A 13,732-nucleotide genomic window follows, 5' to 3' on the forward strand; every position below is an offset into this window, starting at 1 on the left:
CTCACAATTTGTTACAGTTCTTTCCAAATGGATAGCTTTGCACCAGTGTGTAGTTCCATTATGCTTCCGGCCACACTAAAGAACAGTAACCTCGTACCCAGTCTCACAATTTGTTACAGTTCTTTCCAAATGGATAGCTTTGCACCAGTGTGTAGTTCCATTATGCTTCCGGCCACACTAAAGAACAGTAACCTCGTACCCAGTCTCACAATTTGTTACAGTTCTTTCCAAATGGATAGCTTTGCACCAGTGTGTAGTTCCATTATGCTTCCGGCCACACTAAAGAACAGTAACCTCGTACCCAGTCTCACAATTTGTTACAGTTCTTTCCAAATGGATAGCTTTGTACCAGTGTGTAGTTCCATTATGCTTCCGGCCACACTAAAGAACAGTACAAAATGTATTCTGATTACACACAGGCCTCGTAACAGCAGTGGTGGTCCCATATTTGTGTTGTATCGACAATGTTTGTACAACACAGAAGGAATCACGTGACATCCCACTGGGCACAGATGTCAATTCAACGTCTATTCCACGATGGTTCAGTGTATTTTCTTTGAAACATGGAAACAACATTGATTTAACCAGTGGGATGGCCTTCTGTTTCTACAACAAATGGCTATAAGGGGCCATTTCAAACATACTCCACGAACATCTGCCGATTAAGTCAAACAAGAAAGGGTCCAAGAGCATTGTTGAAGTGAACAAAAATGGTGAAGTGCTCACCAGCTCACTGCTGAACTGTGGTTGGCAGATGAAGGTGATGTTCTGTACATGACCCAGTTGGTGGAAAAGGGAGATCTCCTGTTGCAGTTACTCATCGAGGTGTTGTCTGTGATTGCTGCAAAGATTCGGTGATGGACAGAGCAATAACCCAAACAGGTATTGTATTCAGACAACAAAAACAAGCTACAAATCACTTGAGTCCTGCAGAGATTAAGTGAGTAGAGAGAATAGAGACCAGCAGAAGTCAAGTGAATAGATTAAGTTCAACTGCCTCGTATGGAAATGCTACGTTGTGGTTTGTGTCGCCCATACACGAAACTCACTTGATTTATACTTTACATGTCCTATTCTTACATTTTCCCCTTTATTTCATATTTTTGTTTGGTCTGTAATGTTTAATTCCCTTTTTTTTTTAAATGTACTTCAGTAAATCTGAGGGCCTTTCCGTGTAATACAGGAACTTATAACTGTTTAGGTTAGAAAGCATCAAAATTGTAAAGAGGAAGGCAGAGGACACATCAAAATGGTGAAGCTAGTCATATCAGAGGAGCTGGATAAACTTAAGCAATTAAACAAGGAACTGGAGATACTGTATCCCATTCATGTGAAATTGTCTACTTTACAAAACAGGTATTGTATTCAGACAACAACAATAAAAACAAGATACAAATCACTAGATTCAACAACCCAAACAGCATTACAAGAGACAACAACCCAATGACCTTTTAAATTCCAGGCTCAAACTTGGCGGTCTTCACCGCACCTGCCACCGCAGTTAATTAATCCTTACTCTCATTTCCTTCTATAGCTTTTCCAAAAGTTCTGTGCATTCCCCCATTCCATATTTACTTATGTGCTCCACTTTTCTCCTTTTTTCCTGTCCGCCATCTCACCCCTACCTCATGGCCAGCTAAACGTTTTATCACAACCACAACCTTTATTTGAGTCTATTCAAACAGACCCCATTTCAAAGAAAACAAGTACTCATTAAGATCAGATATGGCCAACACACGTAACAAGATGGAGGATAGAGAAAGTTTTGTTGATGCTGAGAACAGAATGTACATGTTTCTTAAAATAACATTCTTAGAATGTTCCCTGAGCGCTACTAAAATATTCTTGTGGTTTTTAAGGTAAGATTTCTTAATGTTCTCAGAACAAGTTGAGAACATGACTTGAAATAGAACCACGAGGAAACGTGTAGGGAACAATATGCTGAAGTACTGAAATTCTCACAAGAGGGGAATGTTGTTTCTTAATGTTCTCTGAACTACTTGAAAACATTCCCAATGTCAAACCAGTTGGAGAACATTCCTAGAACATTACCAAAATTGAAATGAAACGTAACCATGTTTGAACTTTTAGGAAACGTTCTGTTACAAGTAATGAAATGCCAAGAAAATAAAGTATTTTTGAAGTTCCATAAAGGTGCTGAGAATGTTCCAGAGCCAACCCACAGGGCACAGACTTCAATTCAATGTCTATTCCAAGTTGGTTCAACGTAATTTAATTGAAATTATGTGGAAGCAATGTTGATTCAACCAGTGTGAAGCAGCTATCTTGCAGAATTCCCAGAAAGTTGTAGGAAGGTTGTATGCAAAATGACCATAGGACAACCACGCTCTCGCCAAGCGCTAAGAAACATGGTTCTCAGAACGTTATGTGCTAGCAGGGATGTAAATTGTCCAACAAAGATTACTGATAACTGGTATCTGAGAAAATGTTGTTATAGCCTAATAAATAAAATAGGCCTACTGCAGCTTCGTGTGATCATGATTTGGTTGGGGGATCAAACTGCGATTTCATTCAGTCTAATTCAGGAATGAATAGCATTGTTTCAATTCATATTCATAAACTTCTCAATTTATCAGCTTGTATTCGCACATATATTTTTTTATGTTGTCCTGTTGGTGTCTGTCCCATAACTCTTACCTAACCATTTAAAAAAAACTTGGGGTAGGAACGTCCCGAGAATTCATTTACATTTTACATTTACATTTTAGTCATTTAGCAGACGCTCTTATCCAGAGCGACTTACAGTAGTGAATGCATACATTTCATTTCATTTCATGCATTGTTTTTGTACTGGCCCTCCGTTGGAATTCCGTATAGCATGGACCGTCCGTCAGATGTCGCTGTATGTTTCTTTGAAAGTTGTCGTTTTGCAAATCTCGTGCAAAACCGTGAGATTTCCAATTCGCGTTCCTCTTTAATTTATCCTCCAAGATGGTAGGTAGTTACATGTATACCCCTGCTGTAGAAATTGGTTTAAATCTATGTCCATCCTGAGTTTTGCGAGTAGAAAAAAACACATTTGTAAAAGTGTCTGTCACATACAAGACAAATGTCCCGCTCCCATGTCACTATTACTGATTATGTGATGAAGAAACGTAAATCGGCGAAAACTCACCGATGTTGGATACATGCCGTTCAAAACTAGCTAGTTAACCACGTTTACTGGCGAGATTACGATGGCGTAAATTAGATGCATTATGTCACGGAACTTTGTAAAATGTGCTATACGCGCCTTGTAATACTTACAACCTTGGCCATTGTGACCAGAGATCTGTTGTGCTAGCTTAGCTTTCTAGCTAACTAGTCATTTAGCTGGTAGGGGGAGAGCAAAGATGAGGCTCGAGCGCATTATGCCTAGGTGTATATTTTTCTATTTGGTTATTGACCTGGTTGTGAAGTCTTCTGTTTGGTGGTTGACATGACATGCTTGGCTAAAAAGGTCACCTACTGGTGGGCCAATCATGACTGTTGCTAACCTCAAATGATGTCTTGCAGCCCACCAAGAAGACCAAGACCAGGAAGCTCCGAGGGCACGTAAGCCACGGACATGGTCGTATCGGTGAGTTGAGCATAGTCAGCATTGGTGATACTTGTGTGTTTTATGTCACATCTTGTAATAACTTACAACTGTCGTTTCTCTTCCTAGGCAAGCACAGGAAGCATCCTGGAGGTCGTGGTAATGCTGGTGGCATGCATCACCACAGAATTAACTTTGACAAATAGTGAGTAGTTTTACCTTGTCTGGTTCAGTGTGACACTATTCAGCATATCTTACAGTAAGCCTACACTGCATTGTTTGGTGGCTTCAGTAGTAAGAAAACATTATCAATGTTGTTTATTAAGAGTGAGTGATTGTCAGAGACTCAGAGTCTCATCTTGACAAACACTTGTTTTGGTGTGCTAGAGTTCTCTCAGAGTGAAGACTGTTCCTATTCACCGACTGGCCTTCTCATAGGCCAGTCACCCACATGGGCAGTTACAAGTGTCATACATCTATATGTCCAATATATAGTAGTTTGCTCACATTACTGAAGGTTGTGGGATGAAATCATCCCTCATCACTTTCATTTTGTGCTTCTGGTAAAGTTACTATTAAATGCTTTACCTATAAGGAAATAGTCAGGTACTTATAGCTGATGGATTTGCTGTCCTACCGCTTCAGATCTCATCTGTTGATTACATTATCATCATGGCAAACTGTTATAAAGTGGCAATATGTAACTTTTTGGGCAATCTGACCCAAATGTGGGTTATAGCTCTATCATTTGACTTGGAAGCAAGTCTAAAGTGGTAGATTTCTTTTCTATGTGCGCTATTTCTATGCTTCCCTTAGTTTTGTTTTTTTGGTGTCTGTCTTTTGGTTTTGTACAACAGCTTCAGTCAGATGAAAGAAACAATTGTTGGTTATGGAAAATATATTTCACAGCAGTTTAGATGGTACAATGATTCTCAACACTAAACGGTCTTATTTTGTCACATTAGGTGCACTGTTTGTTTCATTAACCAGGAAATGGCGGAGTGATTTGTGTTAAGTGCAACTTTAAGGGTGGATTTGGTGTGAGTACAGCTATTAGCATACCGTAAATACCAAAGTGTGTGTGTGTGTATATACACACAAACAAAGGATAGAAATTCAAATGATACAGGAGCTTCTCATCTAAACCATATTGCAGTGTTGCACATTTAACTAATGCAATTTTTCTCAAATGTGTGGATATTTTAAGCCTTTCATTTTCAATTTGGCTAACAGTGAAAAATGCTGTTTACTGGTACTAAGGTAATTCTTGCAGGGACATGTGGTGTGGGAGAGCTGTTGTCTTTACACCCCCCCCCCCCCCCCCCCCCCCCTTGAGTGTTATAGTGTTTGTGGTGTAGATGTCTCCCATACTACCGCCAAAAGAGATCTCTTAGGTTTGAATCTAAATCTGTCTCATTTACGCTACACAAGTATCTCTCCTGGACCTAGTTTGCCGTCAATGTAGTGTAGAGGCCCTAAGACTGAACTTTTTTACTTTCGGCTTCATCACCAGTAACAATTGGTGTAACACAATACGTTTGATATATCACCTGTCTGGTCTCCTCTGTGCCTCCACAGCCACCCGGGCTACTTTGGTAAGGTGGGTATGAGACACTACCATCTCAAGAGGAACACGGTGCACTGCCCCACTGTCAACCTGGACAAGCTGTGGACGCTGGTGAGCGAGCAGACCAGGCTCAACTACGCCAAGAAGCCTGAGGGCCCCGCTCCCATCATTGATGCTGTGCGCGCTGTAAGTATCTTCCCAACAGGACAGTATGGAAGTTGCTGATTCATACAGTTAATGGAAAACAGTTGTTGTAATGGCTTTTTCTACAGTCCTTTTCTTCAGTCCTGTTCTAACACATCTGATTAAGGTAATCATGGGCCTGGTTAGTGGCTGACTGCTATGGTGGTGTTCAGTATGCCACACAGTGAGTGATGCAGCCAGAGACTCAGAGTCTCATCTTGACAAACACCATTGTCTTGGTGTGCTAGAGTTCTCTCAGAGTGAAGACTGTTCCTATTCACCGACTGGTCCTCTCATAGGTCAATCGGCCACATGGACCGTTACAAAGTGTCATACATTGTTACAAACAAATCAATTGACCATATATAAAGTGAACTGAAAACTAAAATGAGTTTTTCTTGTTGGACATGTTCAAGTAGTCTTCAGGAGGGTTAGCCACCGTCGGAAATTCAGCAATTTCCGCTGTGCGTTTACTGTGAATACTGAGGCTGTACCTGTTAGGTTATTTTTTTAACAGTGGTTAAGTAGGGTATTGTGGCTATTTGATCATAATGCAGGCCTACCAGAGTGGCCTACCATAAAAAATGGAAGTGGCTGTATCGCTCAGCCTACGGTAGCAGGTGGTATTCAATGTAGGCCTACATTCCATGAGACTTTTGAAAAAAAACTGCAGGGCTTGACATTAGCCTGTTTATCCACTTGTCTTTCAGACAAGGGGACTGAGAAATTATATTGTGGTGTTTCATGCAAGAAACCACTTTACAAAATAAAATGCATCATTATTCCCAAACCATTATTACAGAGAATCAGACAAATTATGCTACCTGCCGCCTATTAGCTACTTATCTTATTCAAGCCTGTCTCAAAATACAACTCTGCCCCTTTAAGTAGGAAAAAAAGCTATTTTACCTGACTCACTTTTCAAAGATTGTAGGAAGCAATCACTCCCCCATTGCTGACTAAGAATGAGATGTGTATATATAAATAAAACTGGGCTAATAACTCACTAACTAGCAAAGGATATGAACAAACGTGCACACGTTGCTACATGCAGCTCTTGCTTTGATCTCAACAAGCGCATCTACTCACAACCTCTCATGCTGTAAACAGTCCAGTTCAAAGTGAGTGGCACAGATCCATATATGGCAATGGTCTATTTGCAATTAGGCCTACCGCAGCTCTGATTGGTTATGGAGTCTGTGTAGAGTATGGGCCTGAGTTATCAATGCAATAGAATCCTACTCTGATGCATTCTGCCTAGAACAAAAGCTACCCTTGCCACCACATAGTTAGTGTCGTTTTGGTATGTTGCATTGTATTGCTAATATTGTGTTCATTTGATCACAATTCCCACAGTAAAGGGAAACGTTGATAGTGTTAAATAACGGGGTAAACTCTAAGAAGTTGAGTGAAGTTCAATCTCGTGCTTCTCTGCGCAGGCTGACATTTCTTCTGCTGGCAGTCCTGGGGGAGCTGGGCAGATGCGTAGCTTAGAGGGAACATTGCACTAAAGTACTTCTATAAATGTAACTGGTACTGGGCTAACTTAAAATGAGGCTTGTGGGCGTCCTAGAGCAAAACAACCGATGTGTTTGAAAGTCTCATCTTTCGATGGTGTCCTGTTACTGTGTAGCCCAAACTGTAGTACCGACTTCCGATGAGTCCCGTGACTCTTGTGGGGGTTGTAGAGCAAAACGGAGAACGCCATAGTTATCTTTCCAGAGGGGTCATATTAGTTTATAGGCCAAACTGTTTAGACGCTATAGACGTTTTTGTGAAAAGACCGACTATCGGGATATTTCCTGGTCTGACAAACGGCGCTGTATATCTTCCACCCCAGAAGGCCGACATAGGCGGATGGATTGAGATACAGTCCATGCAAACAGACAGATTTGGATGGGTATTAACGACCCGCTACCCTTACCAATACAGCTGGAGAAAAAGATCCTAGTGGAAACACCAATGCTGCTGTGCTGTGATGCTTTATCAAGGGGATAGAGATGGTGGTAATTTGAGCCATGTATGTCTTCAAGATCTGCTGTCTGTCATTTTGGGGTCACTCGTTTTGCAGATTAAACTTGAGTAACTACATGGCAATGGCATGTAGGACAGACGGGGAAGGTAGGACAAAAAAGTGTGTAGATGTGTTGGTTAATGTTGGTTCTGTCGCTCCCCACAGGGCTACTTCAAAGTGCTGGGCAAAGGCAAGCTGCCCAAGCAGCCTGTGATCGTCAAGGCAAAGTTCTTCAGCCGACGGGCGGAGGAGAAGATCAAAGCAGTGGGAGGAGCATGTGTGTTGATGGCATAAGCTCCTGTCAATGTTTTTCAAATAAACTGTATAAATGAGATCGACTTGTCTTGTGGTCTGTTGAAGATGTAAATGTTGCCTGAAGCTTAGCTCACACATTGTTGGGTAAAATGTGTCAAAGGAACAGAATGGATTGATTTGCTGCATAGAGCAATGCCTTTGTCACATTGGTCAACAACTTTGGTCCTTGTAGTTACAGGGTGTGGAGACTAGTTCAATCAAGGTGTGTTTGAGACATTGCCGTTGTCCTGGACAGAATCGCTGATCTACAAGTTACCTTGAATCCACCAAATAACTGTCAGGATAATAGGATGCATGAGGTGTCAGTGTTTGGCTAGGTGAACCTGTACAAATAGTTTTGCAGGACCAGGTTTGTGACCACGGGTGAGTCAAATACAGTTTGTGGGTCATGACCGAAGTTATTTTAATCACCTGAATTTTCTGTTATAATGAAGTAGGCGTACATTCGTAATTTTGGTATTTGATGCCTCTGTTACATTACCAAAACAACCTAAGAGTCACTAATGGGAAAAAACTATTTTTAATCAAGACTGGATTACATCCGGCAGTGTAAGTAACCATTTCACAGCACATTGATTCGGGCCATGAGCAATGCCCATTTTTGAATAATATATTTTAATTAAACATTTTGACACCTATACCAGAATAAAGGATTCAATTTCGTGAGAGACGGAGCAGGATCAAGTCAATCCAGATTATAAAGGCGGCACCCTACACCGGAAACGTGACGACAGTCTTTAAAGCAAGTTTAGTGCGCGCAAAAGTAATTTAAACAGGCGTACATTTTCTGGTAAGTAGCTTTCTGTGAATACATTGTTTCTCGTCCACACAAATTATTATGATTGGATGGGAATTCGTGTTCAATATATTCTCTAATTTAGGGATCTACTCGAGTGCTCACGGCCTGTTGCATTGCTGCGCGCACAAAGCAAGGCAGATTGTGACGTCAGCGTTATTCTACAATATTTTTCTGGTCATAAGTGGGTTGTTTGCGGGTGCGTTGGGTACAGCAGAGATTTGACCCGCGGTCTTGTTTCCTATAGCGAGGCACACCTGGCAGATGGAGTTATCCCTGCTCCGCTCCGCCAGACTCGGCCTGGAAGTACTAGAGCGAGCCTCGAGACGGAGTGTAGACTGGTCTAGTGCGAATCCGTGTCCCAGTACAACACGGAAGGATGACAACGCCGGGAGTGAGGAGGTAGACCTATGTGTAACTGAGTACATTTACATGCACACTATTAATTCGATATTACATTTATTATGGCCGAGTATGGCGTTAGTCATGCAAACACCTTACTATGTTTATCTTAATCGGCGTAAAGTCATAATCGAAGTAAGCATACGCAGATTGCACAGAAAACCAGGTATTTTAATCTTTCGAAAAATTAGGACATTTTAACACTTTAGTCGGCGTTCCAGACATGAATATTTGATCTGCGCATGTGCTAGCACCCTCAGCGCAAACTTCCCCTTCTGTTCGAGTGGAGTGAGTTCACTGAAAGTATGCATTTTAAAAATGGTTCTCACATGCAAACTTTATTTGTCCGAACTCGGAATCAGATGGTCTTAGTAAAAATAACATGGTCACTGTGGTAGAACGTTTGTTTTGTTGGCGATTTTCTGCATTTATAAAAAGTCCCATCAGTAGCTAGATTTCAGATGTCCCATTTATTGTATACAGATGTATTAGGGACATCGTTATTCATGCAAAGTATGCATGTAAAAGTTTTAAACGAACTATTATATTAATCTGACTATCCACAATAATTGTATTATTGCGCGCATGGAACCGTGCAGTCTTTATGGCAGCTATCTTGTTTTCCCTGGTTTCTTTGTACTATGTGAAGCACTGGGGCGTTTTGGGAACTTATCTCATTTGTCTCATGCAATTGCGACATCAATTTTTCGACTAATAAATTAAGGATATGTACCCCTTTTGATTCTTGAAGAAATAATTTAAAGTTGCACTATGCAGAAATTGATCTGACATTTCCTGGTTGCTAAAACTAATTGTTTGCCTAATTTCAGTTTGTGACAATATAAACTAATATAGTGTAGAGAATCAATGTACCATCTAAACCGCTGTGAAATATATTTTCCATAACCCAAAATATTGTGTTTTCAGCTGTTTGAAGCTGGTGTACAAAACATTTTAGAACGGGAAGCATAGGAATAGAGCACATAGAACAGATCTACTGCTTCTTAGACTTGCTTTCAAGTAAAATGTTAGATCTATAACTCACATTTCTATTTTGACTTTGGCTGGGTTGCCCAAAAAGTTACATATTCCCACTTTATATGAGTTTAGTTCAACTATCAGAACCCAAAATATATATTTTTTTGTTTTAGGCAAGTCAGTTAACAAGAAATTCTTATTTACAATGAAGTCTTATGAACAGTGGGTTAACTGCCTTGTTCAGGGGCAGAAGGACAGATTTTGACCTTGTCAGCTCGGGGATTCGATCTAACAACCTTTTGGTTACTGGCCCAACGCTCTAACCACTAGGCTACCTGCCGCCCCTTATAATATACGTTTGTTTAACTCCAATGTTTGTTAACAAAGTAAATCTAAAACACTGTATAGACTCAACATGGTTAAACTATACATTTGGTAGCATCGGTGGTGAGTCCTTGCATCCATAGCGCTTTGTTATTGTTTCTACTGCTGATTGCCACTTTGATGTCCAACTGTCCATATTCAGGTTCAGGGAGACTCAGCCCACACAAGCCTGGATGATGCTTTTGAGACCATAGCTGAATTCATGGCACAGACAACATATCAATGCAAGGTATGTGCTCCAAACCAATTCTACTGCCCTTACTTTGTGCATGCTTTTGTCAATGCTAGATAAATATGTTTGTATTACAGAACTTTTACATGTCGGAGACAGAGCCTAGGGAAAATGAGAGAACCCATGTGTGTAGATACCATTCTCAATCTCAACAACGCCCAGGGACCTCACTGCAGACCAGGAAACATGTGAGGCAAAGTTACAGCCTTTCAGTGCAACAAACTCTCATAAAGCCATATTGTACATTTTAGAATTGTAGGGCAGAGCCCATATATTCAAATGGGAAAGTCAACAAAAACATGCCATTTGAAATGGCGTTTCTTGTCATACTCCTGTGGTTGAGATACTAAGCTATGCCTGTGTTTCTACAGGCACAGTCATCACCTGAGGATTTCCACATTGAGGTGTCTCCAGGTACCTATAAAATTACTGCAGGAACGCAGGACTCACAGCAACAGACCCGCGTAGTACGCATTAATGCAGGAGAGAGCATGAACCTCACATTTCACCTCTAACCTCTCACCAATCCCCATGACCTTTCTGCTAACAATAACAAAACTGCCCAACCTGAAAGTTTACGTACATATTTTCACGTCTTCTGTTGAAATGTCGCTTTATAGCGACAGTGATAGTGTTATTAATTTGCTGCTAAATGAGAAGCCATATTTTGATGATGTAAAATCATGATTTTATTTTTATATTCAACTTTGTATGTAAAATGTCTATCCAAACGCATCACGTAAAGAATTTCTATTTTTTTTTTGTCATATCAGTATAATAAAGTATATATTTTATATCAATGATCATTTAGTTTATGGCAGTTTTTCTTGTCAACTCCAACTCTCAATTGAATGTTTAATACATATACTCCACAAGATTCATATCTGATAGACAAAACCTTAATGTATAAACAGTTGTGAGCGCGTTGCCAGCGGTTAACTGAAGTATCGTTTTTGGATGAGGTCTGGAGTCTGTCAGGCGAAACACATCCCTGATGGTCACCCTTCTCTCACAACCAGGAAGTGGGTGAAACGCTGAGCTGTGATTGGGTGAGCCACTGATCTTAATGTCAGGGTAGATGGGTTTTCGTGGACTGGAATTTTCGGGTACTTTCCCTGACAAATCAACAGATGTAATCATATTTCTGGTTGAACCATGCATGTTGTACTTAGTTTTATCATCAGTTTTACGTTACTGCATTTTCAGCATACAGCTCAAATCAAATTGTATTTTTCACATGCCTCATAAACAACCAGTGTAGACAAACAGTAAAATACTTATGGGTCCTTTTCCAACAATGCAGAGTAAAATAAAAAGTGACAAGCAATAAATACACAGTGAATAACAATGAGTTAAAAATAACATGGTGTATATCGGGTGTGGTGGTTTTTGTGTTGTATAAATAAAAGTCTAAGAGGGAAAAATGTAAAAATAACATGGATATATATATATATATATATATACAGGGAGTACCAGTACCAAGTCCATGTGCAGGGGTACGAGGTAGCTATTTACATATAGGTAGGAGTAAAGTGACTAGGCAAAATTATAGATGTGCCCAGTATCAGGTTGTGCATAGTGAATCGGTCAGCAGTTTTAGCTGAGGGTACTCAATACCTGGCTGTCTGTGCTGGGGCTCTGGAAGGCTTCTCGAGTACTTCCAGGTGGGTCGGCCCTGTTCTGTCCCCAGCTTGTCCAGGGGACAGAGCTCTGTGCTGGCCAACATGTTGACAGCGCCTGCCTCCTCATCCTCCAACAGGGATGAAGAAGAGGTGGCTGTATCAGGTTCAACCTGATACAACCTGTGTCTTTGAGCTCTCCAACTGGAGGTCTACCTTCTCTAGCCCCTCCCTCTCTGGCCCCTCCCTCTCCCTCAGACCACACAGGTGAGTAGGCGGAACCCTCAGTGGCCACGGCAGCATGATTGGACAATGGCATGGTCCTCCTGCTGATGGACAGCACTGTGGTGTGGACGCAGAGCAAATTGTCATGGCAGCATGGCGGCGGAGGAATTCGCTGGAGCTCCCTGATGATCCGCTCATGCTGAGATGCAGGGATCCACACAGCTAGAGTCACTATGCACCTGCATCAGCCTCCCATTCCACAGCAGCACCTGGAGCCCCTTCCCACTGTCTGCTGCAGGGGCAAAGATAGAACTCAGCTTACTGTGCAACATATAGTGACACACAGGTCTTGTTTACAGTTCCTACTTTCCTCCAATGTACCTTTATGTGAGCCCATCAGCAGTAACTTTGAGCATTACTGAAATAAAAAGGGTGAAACATCTCATAGTTCTCAGTATGGCTGTGACGATACCAGTATCGCAATATTTTTCGCATGGCAACATTTTTTTAACACAAAGCTGACCTAACTATTCGGTCCTTTAAAAACCTGCTGTGTGTAAAATATTGTGTGCTATAGCTTGGAAAATAAATGTGACTGGATAACAACATAATTATGTTCGTTCCCAACATTAGGGCTGTTTTCCTAAAGAAGTTAATTCCGCTTCGTGTTTTGTTTCCGTTCCATTATACTAACCGGTATTGCGATCATGGTATTGTCCCAGCCCTATTTCTCAGATCCTGAGTCATTACCCTCACAGACAATATAATAGTCTAGCTGCTGACAAGAACACATCTCCAGAGATCCAACCTCGCCGCCTTTACCATTCAGTGAATCATCTCCAGACCCATAGATCCAACCTCGCCTTCCATACCTGTCAGTGAATCATTTCCAGACCCATAGATACAACCTCGCCTTCCATACCATTCAGTGAATCATCTCCAGACCCATAGATACAACCTCGCCTTCCTTACCTGTCAGTGAATCATCTCCAGACCCATAGATCCAACCTCGCCTTCCATACCTGTCAGTGAATCATTTCCAGACCCATAGATACAACCTCGCCTTCCATACCATTCAGTGAATCATCTCCAGACCCATAGATACAACCTCGCCTTCCTTACCTGTCAGTGAATCATCTCCAGACCCATAGATACAACCTCACCTTCCATACCTGTCAGTGAATCATCTCCAGACCCATAGATACAACCTCGCCTTCCATACCTGTCAGTGAATCATCTCCAGACCCATAGATACAACCTCACCTTCCATACCTGTCAGTGAATCATCTCCAGACCCATAGATACAACCTCACCTTCCATACCTGTCAGTGAATCATCTCCAGACCCATAGATACAACCTCACCTTCCATACCTGTCAGTGAATCATCTCCAGACCCATAGATCCAACCTCGCCTTCCATACCTGTCAGTGAATCATCTCCAGACCCATAGATACAACCTCGCCTTCCATACCTGTCAG

At 41.4% G+C, this 13,732-nt stretch overlaps 2 protein-coding genes and 2 non-coding genes across 4 annotated transcripts; all 4 read left to right on the forward strand.

Moving 5' to 3' along the window:
- Nucleotides 1-2,933: 2,933 nt before the first annotated feature.
- On the forward strand, nucleotides 2,934-7,636 carry LOC115192810 (60S ribosomal protein L27a). Its single transcript, XM_029751678.1, has 5 exons — nucleotides 2,934-2,955; nucleotides 3,517-3,580; nucleotides 3,668-3,743; nucleotides 5,117-5,291; nucleotides 7,468-7,636. The coding sequence occupies exons 1-5, from the start codon at nucleotides 2,953-2,955 to the stop codon at nucleotides 7,594-7,596; spliced, it is 447 nt and encodes a 148-aa protein (XP_029607538.1). The 5' UTR covers nucleotides 2,934-2,952; the 3' UTR covers nucleotides 7,597-7,636.
- LOC115193141 (small nucleolar RNA SNORA3/SNORA45 family) lies at nucleotides 3,877-4,005 on the forward strand. Its single transcript, XR_003878103.1, has one exon. It is a non-coding gene; the product is annotated as a small nucleolar RNA SNORA3/SNORA45 family (small nucleolar RNA).
- LOC115193140 (small nucleolar RNA SNORA3/SNORA45 family) lies at nucleotides 5,486-5,616 on the forward strand. Its single transcript, XR_003878102.1, has one exon. It is a non-coding gene; the product is annotated as a small nucleolar RNA SNORA3/SNORA45 family (small nucleolar RNA).
- A 409-nt stretch (nucleotides 7,637-8,045) lies between the features above and the next one.
- LOC115193062 (A-kinase-interacting protein 1) lies at nucleotides 8,046-11,212 on the forward strand. Its single transcript, XM_029752046.1, has 6 exons — nucleotides 8,046-8,050; nucleotides 8,361-8,407; nucleotides 8,661-8,815; nucleotides 10,320-10,406; nucleotides 10,487-10,597; nucleotides 10,781-11,212. Exons 1-6 carry the CDS (start codon nucleotides 8,046-8,048, stop codon nucleotides 10,922-10,924), a joined length of 549 nt encoding a protein of 182 aa, XP_029607906.1. The 3' UTR covers nucleotides 10,925-11,212.
- Nucleotides 11,213-13,732: the final 2,520 nt, after the last annotated feature.

This window comes from Salmo trutta, chromosome 4, assembly GCF_901001165.1.
Source record: "Salmo trutta chromosome 4, fSalTru1.1, whole genome shotgun sequence".
NCBI lineage: Eukaryota > Metazoa > Chordata > Actinopteri > Salmoniformes > Salmonidae > Salmo > Salmo trutta.